At 34.3% G+C, this 17,583-nt stretch overlaps 2 protein-coding genes, 1 non-coding gene and 1 pseudogene across 3 annotated transcripts; 3 read left to right on the top strand and 1 right to left on the bottom strand.

Moving 5' to 3' along the window:
• The first annotated feature begins 1,028 nt into the window (after positions 1 to 1,028).
• On the top strand, positions 1,029 to 2,435 carry LOC132284717 (geranylgeranyl pyrophosphate synthase, chloroplastic-like). The gene has a single exon (XM_059786844.1). It carries the CDS (start codon positions 1,093 to 1,095, stop codon positions 2,236 to 2,238), a length of 1,146 nt encoding a protein of 381 aa, XP_059642827.1. The 5' UTR covers positions 1,029 to 1,092; the 3' UTR covers positions 2,239 to 2,435.
• A 3,148-nt stretch (positions 2,436 to 5,583) lies between these two features.
• Positions 5,584 to 8,927, top strand: LOC132286134 (geranylgeranyl pyrophosphate synthase, chloroplastic-like; annotated as a pseudogene).
• A 1,013-nt stretch (positions 8,928 to 9,940) lies between these two features.
• Positions 9,941 to 10,012, bottom strand: TRNAD-GUC (transfer RNA aspartic acid (anticodon GUC)). The gene has a single exon. It is a non-coding gene; the product is annotated as a tRNA-Asp (tRNA).
• A 95-nt stretch (positions 10,013 to 10,107) lies between these two features.
• On the top strand, positions 10,108 to 15,122 carry LOC132283683 (pentatricopeptide repeat-containing protein At2g01390). The gene is made up of 3 exons (XM_059785681.1): positions 10,108 to 10,264; positions 10,897 to 11,787; positions 13,826 to 15,122. The coding sequence occupies exons 2-3, from the start codon at positions 11,016 to 11,018 to the stop codon at positions 14,827 to 14,829; spliced, it is 1,776 nt and encodes a 591-aa protein (XP_059641664.1). The 5' UTR covers positions 10,108 to 10,264; positions 10,897 to 11,015; the 3' UTR covers positions 14,830 to 15,122.
• The last annotated feature ends 2,461 nt before the right edge of the window (positions 15,123 to 17,583 follow it).

Here is a 17,583-nt window from a genome sequence, read left to right as displayed (position 1 = left end):
TTTGTTGATTATAGGGTAGACACTAAACACATTAATTTTGTACAAATTTGTCTACTCCTTAGGTTATTGCTATTGAAAGTTGATGTAGTCCAATTATAAATGCATAAATAATTTGTAATTACAAAATTAAAAAAAGTGATAAATTATTTGTGATTGGATCACATCAACGTTGAGTAGGCAAATATTGTTCATTAATTTTTTATTTTTTTATTTTTCTATACACATCAATTACTAATTCTACATTGCTGGATTGTGTATTTATTATTCCATCTGTCTTAAGCTGTTATTATCTTTTGTCTCTATTTGATTTTATAATTTTTTAAGTGAACATGCTTGTTTGTTTTTGAAATTACTAAGTTGTCTTTTGAAGTTTGAAGGTGTATATTATGTAGTACCATCTATGTTGGAAGGTTTTTAAAAATTTTGAGGCTAAAGCGCTATTTTGTGTAAAATATACACGGCAATGTATAATGTGTAATTCTTTATTTTTTTTATTTATCTCCAGCAATCTGTTAACATACGCGATCACGGCATCAATGTATAAAATTATTGTGTATTTTACACAACCATATTAGTATATATATATATATATTTTTTTCTGTAGGTTTGTAAAAATTGAATTGAATTCAGACATGAGGCTGATTAATTGTTATTGGGGAATATATTTTTATACAAAAAGTATAATAAAAAATATAAATAATTCAAAATTTTTGTACAAATGATGGCAAATCAAATTTACATAAAATATGTGTACACACACAAAGTTGAAGATGCTATAATTATAAAAACATATCCTAGCATCTCTATTTTAATTGAACCTTTTAAACGGTATGTTAATTATGAAAGAGAGAAATCACTAATATGAACAAGGGAGTAATTTTTTTTTTTTTTTTTCCCAAAGTCTGAATAAGGCTCAGCATACTCAAGACTCTGCACACACACTCTCCCTCTCTCTAAATTCACTGGTCGAATTTACAGCAATTTGAAAAGTCATCACTTTCGAGTCTCTTCAGTTTCTATATATATAGACACACACAAAGCTCCAACACAAAATAAATTGCAACACTGATTTATCCATAAGCTTCAACAGAAATGAGTGTTGCCAACATGAACACAACATGGATGAAATCTCATTACATGTATAATATGCCTAACAGATCCAGATCTACACCCTCCAAGTTAACCACTTCTTGGAGAACCAAGCCCACGTCTCTCTTCTTCCCAAACTCAACAACACTATCCATGTCGTTCTCTTCTCTCTCGGTCTCTGCAATTCTCACCAAACAACAGACTGTGGAGGACGATGACACCCACAAAAAACTACAAACCCGTCTAGAATCTTCACCATCACCATTCAATTTTAAGGCCTACATGATTGAGAAGGCCAATTCCGTGAACCAAGCCTTGGACGCCGCCGTTTCGCTCCGGGACCCCCAAATGATCCACGAATCAATGCGGTACTCTCTCCTCGCCGGCGGCAAGAGGGTCCGACCGGTGCTCTGCATCGCCGCCTGCGAGATGGTCGGCGGCCAAGAGTCCACCGCCATGCCGGCGGCCTGCGCGGTGGAGATGATTCACACCATGTCTCTGATGCACGACGACCTCCCCTGTATGGACAACGACGACATCCGCCGTGGGAAGCCCACTAACCACAAGGTGTTCGGCGAAGACATGGCGGTATTAGCCGGGGACGCCCTCCTCGCCTTCGCATTCGAGCACATAGCAACGGCCACAGTGGGCGTGTCGCCGGAGAAAATTGTCCGTGCCGTTGGTGAATTAGCTAAAGCAATTGGGTCTGAAGGGTTAGTTGCAGGCCAGGTGGTTGATATGTGTTCTGAAAGAATATATGATGTTGGATTGGAGCAGCTTGAGTTCATTCACGTTCACAAGACTGCAGTTTTACTGGAGGGTTCAGTGGTTCTTGGAACAATTTTGGGAGGTGGGTCAGATGAAGAAGTTGAGAAACTCAGAAAGTTTGCTAGGTGTATTGGATTGATGTTTCAGGTTGTAGATGACATACTTGATGTGACCAAGTCTTCCCAAGAATTGGGGAAGACGGCAGGTAAAGATTTGGTGGCTGATAAAGTGACATACCCAAAATTGATTGGTATTGAGGAATCTAGAAAATTTGCTGAGAAATTGAACAATGAGGCCAAAGATCAGCTTGCATGTTTCGATCAAGAGAAGGCGGCGCCATTGATTGCTCTGGCAAATTACATAGCTTACAGGCAAAATTGATTCTTGTATTGAATTTGAGCAAATGAATAAGATAATAGCAGATGAGCTTGTTTGTCTGTTAGGAGAATTACTTATTTTGTCCTTATATAATTGTTGCTCACTGCATGAATTCAATTGGGTAAATGAAAAAGATATTAGTAGGTGAGCTTGTATCAGATGTATCTCAATTCTTCAATAAATATTTGATTTTCGTTAAATTAACTCTTACAAATTGATTAAAAGCTCATGGATTGTATCTGTATTTGAACTTACTAGTGAAGGGAATGTCAAATTTTCAGATTGATTGCTTTGGCACTTTCAGTTTCTTTAAAACACATAGGACTGGACTGACTGCATGGTTTAATTTTCTAAGAATAGCTTTTTGTTCTCAAACAGTTGGGAAAATTAGGAAAAAGACAAAAGCAATTCAATTATAGTCTCGTCTTTTGAAAACCGAGTTGAACAAGGAATGATTTCAGAGAACAATTTTGATAGTTACTGTTTTTAAAATTTCGTGGACTTCATTGTCGTGGGTACACACACTTGAGATGTTTCTGCATACATTTATCCAATACAAAAATCAATATTGATAGCTACGTTGGAAATCGTTGACCTCTCGATCCACGTTTTAGTGTGGATGAACACATGCTACCAATACAATTCTGATTTCATGGAGTACAGGTTGTTCGGTATATTGTCATTTTCATTCCTCAGCTAATAAATTTTGAACCTGAGCTGTACGTCTCTGGGAAGAAAAGTGATAAATGAATAGAAACTTGTATAGAAAGTGATAAATGTTTCTGGGAAGAAAAGTGAACCCTCCCCTATCCTACATTTGTATAGAAACTTGACATTCACCAAACAGTGTCTGGTTCTACGGGCACGGTTCTCACCAGCCTAAACCAAATCGTTAAAAGTAAATAATTAACATAATGAGATTGACTTGTATGGGTTCTCTTCTCTCATTTGGGCCTTAGCTGCTGAGTTGTACTGACTAATAATAGTTGGTAATTAATACAATAAACAAAACATAATCAATGCATTAAAAAATAAGTGTATAATTAAAAATAATGAGATGACTTTTTTGGGATCTCTTCTCCCATTGGGGACCTTTTAACTCTATATCACTATAGGGTCTGATTCCATGTATAATTTCTATAAATAAGTGTAAAGAGTAGAAAGTATTAGGGAAAATTATATTTTGGTGACCAAAATTAAACATAATTGCTATATAGTGACTTTAAAGTCAAGAAAAGATGAATAGTGACCAATCTTGAAACTTAATTGATATTAAGTGACCATTTAAGGATAATTTGGTCAAAAACATTTAAAAGTTTAATAAACATTTTAAAAATAAATTTTAGATGACAAAATTGCCATCCAATATAAATAATAAGTCATTAAATTCATCCTCCTCCTACTCTCTCTCTCTCTAATCCAACGTTTTCTTTTTTTCCTTTTTAGTTTATAATTTACCAATTTAAAAAATTAATATTTCTTTACCAACATTATCTTTTTTTCACCCTTTATCTATTTTTCAAAGCTCTCAACCATCTAATATTTTCCTTTTTAGTTTACAATTTACCAATTTAAAAAATTAAAATTTCTTTATCAACATTATCTCTTTTCCATCCTTTATTTATTTTTTAAGGCTCTCCAACATAAATGCTCATAACATTTACAGTGGCAAATCATACTTTTGAAACACCCTTTAACAGTTAGTAAAATTATGAAATTAATTAACAATAGTCATTATTTCTTGAACTATAACTAAGTAGTATTAAAAATTCCTAAAAATTACAATCTTATATCTTAAGGAAGATCTCTCAGACAAATCAACTCGTAAAGTATAATAACTATACCTTGAAAATAATGAATAAGAAGAAAATTTACAATTTTCTCGTCATGTCTCTTAGAATCTTGAAGAAAATGATGTATAATATCTATCATCAGTTCTCTCCCATCTTGATCTTCTCTTCAAAGACTCACCATAATAATCTGTTGTCTTTTTGTTAATCAATTTAAGTAAGTGTTTATTTAGGTTAATGTAGAGGGTAAATTTGTCTATTTACATAATAATATATTATAAGAAAGCTATTTAGGTAATAAACCATCAAATGGTCACTTAATATCAATTAAGTTTCAAAATTGGTCACTATTCACCTTTTCTTGACTTTAAGGTCACTATATAGCAATTATATTTAATTTTGGTCACCAAAATATAATTTTCCCAAAGTATTATAGAAGAGCACAAAATTTTATAGAGTTGTAGCTATTATTTGAAAAATTCTAGAATATTAGACATACTATGAAGGAATTATAAAATTTATTGTTTTAAAATACAATAAAGGATGAATGAATATAAGTAAAAGTAAAACCTTTTATTAATTTAGTGATGCATAGAAATGTGTTACACAGTACTACTATTAAGAAATTATTATCATTTAGATAGATCCGTGGGTTTAATTTGTATTCCGGGAAATATCTCGGGCAAATTACAACTTTTTGTTTTCTTTGCTGATTCTACTATCTTTTGCCAAAAATATAAAGTAGATGTTTGGTTGAACTTAATTAAAAAAAGAAAATAAAAATAAAAATAAATATAATAATAATAAGGCTTAAGTGCAAAAAAAACCCCTAAACTATTACCCTTTTGCAAATAACCCCCTGAACTAAAAATCGTCCCTTGAACTATTGATTTGTTGTAATTAAGGGCAAATCCATCACAAAAGACTATGTTACCCTTTCTCATTAAAATTTTTATTTCTTATTAAATTATTTTTATTATCTTTTCTCTTATGTAAATATTAATTAGAGTATTTACCTTAATTTTATTTTTAATATCAATTTATCGTAAAAATGAAAAAAAATAGATAAATAAATTTGTAACTGCCATTTTCTAAATTGATTAACTTATTATTTATAATAAAACATTTTATAACCTATTTAAACATTTTTATCGTAAAAAAATATTATTTTTTTCATACAATATATTGATGAAAATTTGATAAAATACTTTTGAAAAAAATACCTTATTTTCAGGTAATATATTCATTAAAAATTAAAAAATTAAATTATTTTTTTAAAATATTATACTAAAACTTTTTATTTAAATAATTAATTTTAAAAAATAAAGGCAAATCTATGCAAATTTAATAAAAAATATCTCATCAAATTAGTATAATTTTTTTCATGATTTATTTAGATAAGAAAAATATATTAAATGTAATTCAATAAGAAGGGACATTATGTATATTTAATGAAATATAGTATAATCCTTGGGTATGTTACAACAAAATGAGATAGTTTTTGAAATTTTATGCAAGTTATTTGCAAATTCAAATATAGTTCACGAATTTTTTTTTTTACCCTAATAATAATAATAATATTATACCCAAGTCATACCGGCCCGTATTCATCTAATTAATCAGGTCCGTACCACAAAATTCTAGGCGATCGGGCCAGTTTTCGCTTGATACGTCACCGTTCTCAGAAACGAGAGAGAGTGTCTGTGTCACGCAGCGAGCAGGGACTAGGGAGTCACTTGGCGTGGAGTTGCAGAAACTCTCTCACAGGTATTGTTCTTCTATCGATTTTTTTTTTTTTTTTTAAATTTAGGGTTCGATTTTAATGGCCTTTTTTGAGTATTTTTTAGTTTGATTTCAATAATGTTCTTTGAGTATTTATGAGTTTAATTTCAACGGTGTTGTTTGAGTGTTTACGAGTTTGACTTTGATGGTGTTCTGTTTCAATTCTGTTCGGTGATTGGGTTTAGGTTTTACAATCTGGTACCAGTATATTTGAGGACCCAATAATTAATTTTTGTCAACGTTATAGTACTTTATTCGTCTGAATGGAGTCCCTCACCAGATGTTCGACCAAATTCCCCTTCCACTAGTATCCATTATTGTGAATCATTTCCTCTGCTCCATACTCGATTGTACAAAAATTGGGTCCATGTACACGACCCAATCTGGTTAGCCTTATGGGTTGATAAATAGAGATGAGTAGAATCTGACTTTTGCCTCTTAGTGCTTCAATGTTAATCACATTGTTCTTGCTGAGGTAAGATATCACTTTCTAAGTGGCGATTTGGTCGCAAATTTATATGAATAGTGAAAATTCCTATTATTTAAATGACTTTTCTTGATTTTGTCTCTTAATTAGTGCACTTTAAGTTTTTGTAAAAGTATAAAATGAATACCTCTTCTAATTATATAATAATATTTAGGTAAAGTATTTACATTGTATGAAAAATTAATGGTCATCAAAAGATGAGGATCAAAATTGCTATGAAATTATAAGGTGCCTACCAATAAGTGATGTATTTTATGCCTACCAATAAGTGATGTATTTTATGTAATAAAAATGTTATTTTCATGCACTAAAAGTGGTATCTTATTTCAATGAAGAAACTTGCCAATCAAAATCTTCGCATACCTACAAATGTTGTAAACAAGTTTGCAATTTCTTATCTGAAATTTGAGATCTAATAGCATATTGAGGAAGTTTCATTTATTATATATATAAATTTTTCATACGTCGCAGTTACTTATAGGGTAGACAAAATATACACATTAATTAGCAACCAATCCACATTGCCGTTGCTATTCAAGTGTATGTATGGGTCAGTAATGCCGCTCTTCACACTCAAAGCCTTGCACACACTCTCTCTAAACTCACTTTTCATTGTATGTGGAATTTACTGCAATTTGAAAAGTTATCAGCTTCAAATCTTCAGTTTCTAGTTTCTCTCTCTCTTCCTTAATATACAAACACATACACAACACCACCATTCATCCATAGCTTCAAAAAATGAGTGTTGCCAATTGGAGCACAACATGGGTGAAATCCCATTATGATCTTCCTAACAGATCCAGATCTTCTCGGAGAACCAAACCCACATCTCTCTTCTTCCCAAACCCAGCAACACTTCCCATCTCGTTCTCTTCTCTCTCTGTCTCTGCAACTCTCACCAAAGAACAGATTGTCGAGGACGATAACATTCACAAAAAACAACAAACCCATGTAGAATCTTCACTGTCAACCTTCAATTTCAAGGCCTACATGATTGAAAATGCCAATTCAGTGAACCAAGTCTTGGACACTGCCGTTTCACTTCGGGAGCCTCAAATGATCCACGAATCAATGCGGTACTCTCTCCTTGCCGGCGGCAAGAGGGTCCGACCCCTTCTCTGCATTGCTGCCTGTGAGATGGTTGGCGGCCACGAGTCCACCGCCATGTCGGCGGCCTGCGTAGTGGAGATGATACACACCATGTCTCTGATGCACGACGACCTCCCCTATATGGACAACGACGACCTCCGCCGCGGGAAGCCCGCGAACCACAAACTCTTTGGCGAAGACGTGGCTGGTTTAGCTGGTAACAGCCTCCTTGCCTTCGCATTCGAGCACATAGCAACTGCCACGGTCGGCGTGTCATCGAAGAGAATTGTGCATGGGATTGGTGAATTAGCTCAAGCAAATGGGTTTGAAGGGTTAGTTGGAGGGCAGGTGGTTGATATGAGTTCTGAGAGAGTGTTTGATGTTGGATTGGAGCACTTTGAGTTCATTCATGTGCACAGGACTGCAGTTTTATTGGAGGGTTTAGTGGTTCTTGGAGCAATTTTGGGAGGTGGGTCAAATGAAGAAGTTGAGAAACTCATAAAGTTTGGTAGATGCATTGGGTTTAGGGATGGCAACAGGGGCGGGTTTGGGCGGGTGTACCCTCCCCCGCACCCGCAACCGTTTAAAAACCCCGCCCCCATCCCCGCCCAAAACCGCAAAAACGGGGGGACTTTCTACCCCATCCCCGCAACCGTTTAACATTTTTACCTCCGAAGATACTCGCCCCACCCCGTTTAAGACCATAATTTATTCATTGTTGCAATAGATTTGCTCTTTTTTTTTTTTTTTTTTTCCTCATCTTCATTTCTTCACCATCGCAACTTTCTTTCTAATCAAAATTCATTTGTTACTTTAATATTATTATATAGGGTACTTAATATATATAATGAAAAATATATATAATAATGAAATAAGGGTACTTAAGTAAGTTGCCTATCTAAACGGAGCGGGGCGGGGCGGGTTGGGGCGACCTTCCCCCACCCCTGCACCAAACTCGTGCGGATTTTTATTATATCAACCCATCATCACCCAAATAAGCTAAACGGTTCCTCAAAACCGTCAAAAACGGGGTGGGGCGGGTAACTGCGGGGGCCGGTCAAATTGCCATTCCTAATTGGGTTGTTGTTTTAGGTTGTAGATGATATCCTTGATGTGACCAAGTTGACCCGAGAATTAAGGAAGACAGCAGGGAAAGATTTGGTGGCTGAAAAAGTGACATACCCAAAACTGATTGGTATTGAGAAATCTAGGAAGTTTGCTGAGAAATTGAACAATGAGGCCAAAGATCAGCTTGCAGGGTTCAATCAAGAGAAGGCGGTGCCATTGATTGCTTTGGCGAATTACATAGCATATAGGCAAAATTAATATGCTGTTATTATTATTATTATTTTTTCCTTCAGAAGAATTGATTTTTGTATGCTTATAATTGACGCTTTCTGCATTTGTTTAGGTAAATGAGTAAGATTCTAGCAGGAGGGTTTGTTCGTTTGTTCGTTTGAATTTGTTATTAATGTACTTATAATTGATATTCAATGCATGTACTAAATTGGGTAAATGAAAAAGATAATAGCATTGTGTACGAAGTGAATGTCAATTTTCAGATGGATTTGCTTTGGCACTCTCAGTTTCTTCAAAAACATGGGACTGCATGCATGGTTTGGTTTCTCTAAGAATAGCTTCTTGTTCTAAAAAAGCAAATAAAAAAGGGTCTTTTGAAAACAGAGTTGACCAAGGGTTGATTTCGTTGAACAGTTTTGATAGTTACTGGTCTTTTGAAAACAGAGTTGAACAAGGGATGATTTCGTTGAACAGTTTTGATAGTTACTAGTTTTAGAATTCTTGAAGGAAGTGGAAAAGTTTCTTGGACTTAGTTGCCATGGGTGATCGATCTTTCACTTTCACGATGCCATCAGATACCAATTATCCAGTTCAAAAATCAATATTGACAGCTACTTGGGAGATCATTGACCTCTTGATTCACGTTTTCTTGTGTAACTATTCTCCTTTCATGGAGGATACATTGCTTGGTGCATTGTCATTTTCATTCTACAATTTTTGAACATGAGCTGTCTCTATGAAGAAAGTCATGAGCTTGGGTAAGTAACTTGAGTGGAGCTGCAACCACAAGTTCTTTCCTTCCCTTTCTCTTTCCTTGCGGATTCAGTAATGATGGTTCATTCGCCAGCTGAGAAGCACAAGTTTGATGATTTCATATAGTGGTAATTGACTGACCGGTTCTGAATAAACATCAATTATAGATGTGCAAGAAACAACATCTCTTTAATTATGCAGATTTGTTACAAAAGAATCTCTCAGAAGATATCATATCCCTTATATTAATTAACAAAACCACTTGTCAATAAATTTATTTAGGTAATTGTATCATAATAGCATCTTTTGGACCATCTATCTGACTCTTCAACCTTTTCTGGGTTAGCATAACTAAAAGTATTAAATGGGCACATGATTTAATTAAAAAAAAAAAAAAAAAGTGACTTATTGTTGGGTCCAAATCGTTTTTTTTTTTGGTCTGAAATACTGGAAGATTATAGGGTTCCAAGCTGTTAAGATTATAACTGGGAAACAAAAAATATGACGCCGTTGCCGGGGATCGAACCCGGGTCACCCGCGTGACAGGCGGGAATACTTACCACTATACTACAACGACTTTGTGTTTTCCTTTTGAGTGAGAAAGTTTAAAATATAATAATTCTACACTAATTAGCGTAGTCGGCCCAAACTATTCCGCCCCACAGGTGTTGATCTTGTTGAGTGTCGGCCCACACTCATCGTTCACTAGCACAAAATTGAGCCAGTTTTCGCTTAATACGTCATCGTTCTCAGAAACGCAGAGAGAGAGAGAGAGAGTCACGCAGCTTGCAGGAGGTCACTTGGCGAGGAGTTGCAGAATTTCTCACAGGTATTGTCTTTCCATTGATTTTTTTTTTTAATTCTTTTTTAGTTCGATTCCAATGGTTTGTTTTGTTTTGTTTTTTTTTTTTTTTTTTGAGAATTTTTGAGTTTAATTTCAATGGTGTTTTTATCTTTGTGTGTGATTTTGATGTTGTTCCGTGTCAATTCTGTTCAGTGATTGGGTTTCGGTTTTACAGTCTGTTACCAGTGTTTTTGAGGAGGACCCAATAATTCTTTTTTTTTTTCTCTTTTTTCTCAATCTCTCCTACATAATAGTTTTGTTCGTCTGAATGGAGTCCCTGAGCAAATTTTCTTTCTTGTGTTCGACCAAAGTCCCCTTTCACTAATATCCATTATCGTGAGTCATTTCCTCTGCTCCATTTTCTTTCAGTAACCCAAACTACTATAATGACTTCACAATTGTTGATTGTACAAAAATGGGTCCATGTATGTGGTTAGCCTCATGGGTTGCTAAGTTGAGATGACTCAGATGAGTAAAATCTGACTTTTGCAGATTCCTTTTCTTCAAGAAAATTTGAGATTACAATATTATCTTTAACGAATAAGCACTTTTTGTTTTTGTTTTGTTGATTTTTGCACTATATTAGTTCTTTGATCATGGGTTTATTTTGGTTATAGCTATCTTTGTTGGGAGCTAGATGTCTGATAATGTAATTGCCTGTTGCTGCTCCTCGCTGACCTGTGGCCGTGGACATTAATTCAAACAAATTGCCTATGAAGAGTTTTGTTGGTTATATATGTTCACTTCTCATGCTACCCTTCGATTTCTCAAAAAATACAACCCCATTTTGGCTATCTATGGTGATAAGCCTTTTGGCTGTTGGAACAGAAGTTCCAATAAAGGGGTACATTCCCTTCACCAATTTAAACAACGGAGAACTATTCGACAAATTAACAGACGGATGAGGAAATCTTACAAATCAGCTGAGAAAGAATCTCTTGATGTAAAAGTTTATACAAGGGATACCGTTAGAAACATATCAAATATTTTAAGGTATTCAACTTGGGATGTTGCTCAAGAACAGCTAAAGAAGCTCACCTTAAGATGGGATTCTTACACAATCAATCAAGTTCTCAAAACCCATCCTCCAATGGAAAAGGCCTGGTTGTTTTTCAATTGGGCTTCTGGGTTGAAAGGTTTTAAGCATGACCAGTTTACTTATACAACCATGCTGGATATTTTTGGAGAAGCTAGAAGGATTTCGTCAATGAACTATGTTTTTCAGCAGATGCAGGAGAAAGGGATCAAGATTGATGCTGTTACTTACACTTCCCTTCTGCATTGGCTTTCCAATGATGGGGATTTTGATGGGGCAGCAAAGGTTTGGAAGGAGATGAAAGCCAAGGGATGTCATCCCACAGTTGTTTCTTATACTGCGTATATGAAGGTTTTATTTGATCAGAACAGAGCGAAGGAGGCCGCTGAGGTCTACAAGGAGATGCTTCAATCTGGTTGTTCGCCAAATTGTTACACATACACAGTCTTAATGGAGCATCTTGCTGGTTCTGGTGAGAGTGAGCAAACTCTATATAAATTTACATAGATGCTCCTTTCTTCGTTTGTTAGTATTTATTTACTTTTTTTTTCTCTCTTTTGTTGAATTTGTTGAATATAATGTTTGTTAGGTACAATATATCTAAATACAGTAATTCATCAGTAAACTTCAAGCTTAAGGGTGCTTTCTTATTGAACTTTTGCATCCTTTCATTGCTACAACCTTGTACTTTCATTGACCATTGGCTGTATTTGAACCATTACTATTTGATCCTCGAACTTGAATTTTCTTGTCTTTATAGATGCAATTAAAAAAAAAATAATAATTACCTCTGCCACTAAAGCTACTCTAACCTCGGAGCTTATGTGTGTTGACATTATTGTTCCCACTCAACGTGGCTTCGTGTAGATATTGTTTATTGTGGCTTAAAGCTTTGGATTTTCATAAAATCTCAGCGAGTGATCTTCCTTACAATTGCTAGGTAAAAATGATTATTATTAAGGACCAAAAATTTAAATATAATGATCACCGAGGGTATGCCCTCTGAAACTACAAACAGGTTAAGCAGGCATACCTCTTCTCCCAAGTTATACTTAAATACGAACTTTATGAGCCACATTCTAGCTGTATCCTATAACAAACATACTATGGAAACTTCAGCACACTTGGTAAAAAAAGAATAGCTAGTTTTTACTTTTTAATTACTGCATCCTGCCAATGGACTGTAAATGCATTGCACCTATGCTGAATCGTTGATTCCCTGTTCTAGCCAATTTGCTTTTTGCAACCTTTGAAATCTTACCAAAATTGAACCTTTGGTTCTAAAAATTTCTATTATTTAACTCAACCCAACAAAGTATGGTAAACCAGGGCAGGAAAACAATTTTAATTAGCAATTTGGGAATGACTTGCCCTTAAATATCTCTGCAACCAGTCGAACAGTTTGAGACTAGCTACCTGGCACTTTAGACAATCCACAAGAAAAGATAAGAGTAAAATATTAATATCGTGCAAGGTTAGGGATGGACCAGTTGAATACGATTAGGGAAATTCATTTAGGATGATTAGGCAATGAGGAATGAAGACCAGTGAATAAATTGTCAAAAGGAGTTATTTCGTTCTATTTGGGGCACCAAAAAAAGGGCAAAAGCAAAAATGGAGTTGAGTGACAAAGAAAGATACATGTAACTAAATCCAAGTATGTGGAGTCGAGGTTTTCTTCTTTTTTTGATAAGTAGGTCGAAGCTTTCTTGAGTTGACTCTAACTCTTTCTTATGTCATACAAGATTTGATTTGCTTTAATTGGACTTCAATGCTTTTGTTTGGATTTTTCTTTATTTTTGTCATGATTTGAAGTTTGAACATGGTGGAAATGGGTTGTATTTTTCCTTTGTGTGGAGGATATTGGGGGTCATGATGATGATAAAGGTGATTGTGTTAGTGGTTTGGTTGAGGTGGAGCAATCAGTTGTGAGATTTGGTTACTCTAAGACTTCTTTTTCCTGGGTTTGGTTTCACAATCACTTTTTTTTTTTTTCTTGGGGAAGGGGGACTCCCCTTATTTGGTAGTGGCAGAGAGGGAGAAAACAGAAGGTGGGAGGAGCTTGACCTTTGTGTGAAAACTATGTCCACCCAAAACTGCACATAGAAGAGGAGGGTACCCTCCCCCTTTTAACTTTTTTACCCTCAAACACGTGTATATATGACTGTTCAGTGACATATTTACGCAACAAATATGTTTGTCTTTATATAATGTGTATATCTATATTATAAATGAAAATATACATATATGTATACTCATACATATGATTAAACATGTATATACACACACGATAGCATATATATATATATATTTTGCAAGAATGGTATAATGAATTGTTGATTTCGTATACCAACGGGCAAGTGGCCTAGCACTATCAGCCTCTTACTTCCCAAAGGGAGGTCAGAGGTTCAAGTCTTGAAAGAGACGTGTGTGTGAGTACCAATTAGGGAAAAAAAAAATTGTTGATTTCGTATCTGACGGTTATTGAATTCCTTTTCACTGGGTTTCAGGCAAATACAAAGCAGCTCTGGATATTTTCAGTAAAATGCAGGAATCTGGAGTACTACCTGATAAAGCTACGTGCAACATTTTGGTTGAGAAATGTTGCAAAGCAGGGGAAACATGGGCAATGACCCAAATTCTTCAGTATATGAAAGAAAATTTCCTCGTCCTTCGTTACCCTATATATCTGGAAGCACTTGAAACTCTAAAAATTGCTGGTGAGAGTCATGTGCTCCTTCAGCAAGTTAATCCTCATGTTTCTACTGAATGCATTAAGGAAGAGACAGACGACTTTTCTGCAGCTACTTCTGATGTTCACTCCACAATAGACAGAGGAGTAATATTAAATTTTTTGATGAGGAAAAATTTTGTTGCTGTTGATTGCTTACTTTCCAGCATGATGGATAAGAATACTCCATTGTACTCTGGTATTATCTCAATCATCATTGAGGCAAATAGTGCTCATTGCCGACCAAGTGGTGCTTTGTTGGCCTTTGAATACAGTTTGAAAATGGGAATAAATATCGAGAGAACTGCATATCTTGCCTTGATTGGTGTTTTCGTCAGAACAAATTCATTTCCGAAAGTTGTGGTGGTTGTTGAGGAAATGGCGAGGGCTGGACTTTATCCTGGAACTTATCTGGGTGCACTGTTAATTTATAGGCTCGGCTGTGCTAGAGATCCTGTTTCTGCCGCAAAGGTATTTGATCTATTGCCTGACGACCAGAAGAACACGGCCACTTACACTGCTTTGATTTATGCCTACTTCTTTTCTAGAAATGGTGATAAAGGGCTTAAAGTATTCAAGGCAATGAAAAATAAAGGGATTCACGTTGCATTGGGGACGTACGATGTTCTATTAGCTGGTCTTGAAAGAAGTGGCAGAATTCGTGAAGTGGAATTATATGTGAAGGAGAAGAAGTGCCTTCAAGCTGACGGACATTCTCAAGATATTGTTCCCATGGAGGAAATAATTTGTAACCTTCTCTTCGCCGGGGATGTGTTTTCTTGAGTAGTTGGGAACCGAGATCAAGCCAGTTGTTAAATGATTTGGGCAAGGATTATTAGTTGATACGCCCAGTTCCATGCTTCTACTTCCCAAGTTGCACATTGTATTATCTGCTGTTTCTATCTTTTGCATTTTTCCAGTAGTTTGTACTAGGTTTTGAAAGTTGAACTTGATTTGATAGACTTTCTTTTACTCAAGAAAATGTGAAGGAAGAAGAATTATCTAAATTGTATTAATTTAATGGAAGCCTCGTGGTGGAATAGTAAGAGCAAATTGGACGGCTCATTGTTGAAGTAGATGACTACTCCCAGCTAAATATATTCTCTCTTTCTCGCTTAGGTTGGGTGCGTTTGGATGATTCAGATTTCCAATTTTTTTTTTGGGGGTTTGTAATTTTTTTTAGGGGAAAGTGCAAAAAAACTCCCTCAACTATGTCTAAATTTGCAAATATCCCCTAGAATTATGTTTTGTGCATAAAACTCCATAAACTATTACATTTAGTTGTAAAATACCCCATTGTTTTACCTATTTTTCATTAAATGACCATAATACCATTTCTTATTAAATTACACTTCGGAAGGGAGTTCCTCGCTTGCTGATTCGCTTTTGGATTAAGGAGAAGAACTGTTGACCCCTGGGACTGTATCTACATCTTGGTGCAAATTCTCTAACCAAATATGGTATATATAATGTTTGCGATTGTCACCCCGGATGATCCGTCTTGCTCGCGTCCGGACGATGCCTCTTCTTTGCAATCTATTTCATATAGAAAGACTCTTTCGCTTACGACCTAGCCTAGCTACGACCTAATGGACGAGTCTCCTTAGGAAGCGCGTGAAGAGAGTCACGACTTCGTTGATGAGAGACAGACCACACGCCGAACACGAGGTGATAGTGGTTCATCGAATGGAAGAAGGGTAAACAAAGCTTACTCCACCAATACAACATAGGTTACGGGTTGGTGCTATTTGTACGGACGAAAGACTGATCGTCCGCATCGTCCTAGTTAGATATATTTTTCTTGTTAAAATAAATTATGAAAAAAATTTATACTAATTTGATGAAATATTCTCCATTAAATTTGCATAAGTTTGCCTTTAATTTTTTAAATTAATTATTTAAATAAAAATCTTAAATAGAAAATTTTGAAACAATTTAAGTAATTTCTTAATTTTCATGAATATATTGCATTAAAAAGAAGATATTTTTATTTACGTAATTTATTAATTTTTCATGAATATTGTTTGAAAAAGAAAATATTTTTTATACTAAATTTTTTTAAAGTGAGTATGATAAGTTTTATTATAATAAGTTAATCATTTTAGAAAATGATAGCTACAAATTTATTTATTTATTTTTATTTTTATAATCAATTGATACTAATTATAAAATTAAGGTAAATGGTATAATTAATATTTAAATAAGAGAAAATATACTAAAAAATAATTTAATAAGAAATGACAAATTTAATAACAAAGGGTAAAATAGTCTTTTGTGATGGGTTTGTCCTTAATTGCAACAAACCAATAGTCTAGGGGGGCAATTTATTTCAGGAGGGTTAGTTGCAAAAAGCTAATAATTCAGAAAAGGTTTTTTGCATTTTACCCTTTTTAGGGCAAAGTACAGAAAATTCCCCTCGACTTGTAGCGTTTTCCAGTAACCCTTTCCAACAAATCCTCTCGACTTGTAACCCTTTCCAATAAATCCCCCTATCTAATTTTTTTACCAAAGAACCCCCCTCAACTATCTAAGGGGTAAAAGAGTTGATATTTGGACCAAAATGCCTTTTTATTTAAATTTTAATTTTCTCGAATTTCAAAAATTAATATCTCACAAATTGTAAATCCAAATTTTGCAAATAATATATCAACGGAAAGCTTATAAAATAAGGATTTTAGAGATATAAGATTTGTTTAATAAAATTTTATAACCAGAGAGAAATTGATAATCTAAAAATCTACTGCAACAATCTTATTTTATTTTATTTTTTATAAAATACTCGGGTTATTTGCTAGAAAATTTTCAAAATTATTCATTTTCATATGGAGCATAACATATAAAAAAATTAGCCTCAATAGAGACTGAATATTCATTTTTTTTTTTTTTTTAAATGGTGAGTCTATAAAAGAATGAAAAATGCTTTGACGCAAAATATGATATCTCATGAAATCGATTTCTGTTGGGGCTAATTTTTTTATATACTTGGCTCCATATGTAAATGAATGATTCTGAAAATTTCCTTGCAAATATCTCGAATATTTTATTTTTAAAAAATAAAATAAGATTATTGGAGTAGATTTTTAGATTGCATATTTTTCTATGGTTATGGAGGTTTATTATATAAATCTTATATTTTTGGAATCTTTACTTCATAAGCTTTTCATGCATATATTATTTATAATTTTTAAATGTACCGTTTAAGAGATATAAATTTTTGAAGTTTGGGAGAATTAAGATTTAAATAAAAGGACATTTTGGTCTAAATATCAACTCTTTTATCTCCTTCAGATAGTTGAGGGGGGTTATTTGATAAAAAATTAGACAAGGAAAATTTATTGGAAAAAAGTTACAAGTCGATGGGGGTTTTTTGGTAAAAAAATAGACAAAGAGGGTTTGCTGAAAAAAGGTTACAAGTCGAGGGAGGTTTTGTATACTTTGTCCCTTTTTTTTTAATGACAAAAATGTTAAGAATTAGCTAGTGATTAGAAGGGAGTGGGAAGATGCAAGGAGCTCCCTAATATGGAAAGCAACCTAATC

The sequence above is a fragment of the Cornus florida genome, unplaced genomic scaffold (genome assembly GCF_030987335.1).
Source record: "Cornus florida cultivar Cherokee Brave unplaced genomic scaffold, ASM3098733v1 CherokeeBrave_3.0.0_Hap2_Chr11, whole genome shotgun sequence".
NCBI classification, from domain to species: Eukaryota; Viridiplantae; Streptophyta; class Magnoliopsida; order Cornales; family Cornaceae; genus Cornus; species Cornus florida.
The sequence above is the reverse complement of the archived record's forward strand: the minus strand, read 5'-3'. Positions and strand labels throughout refer to the sequence as shown.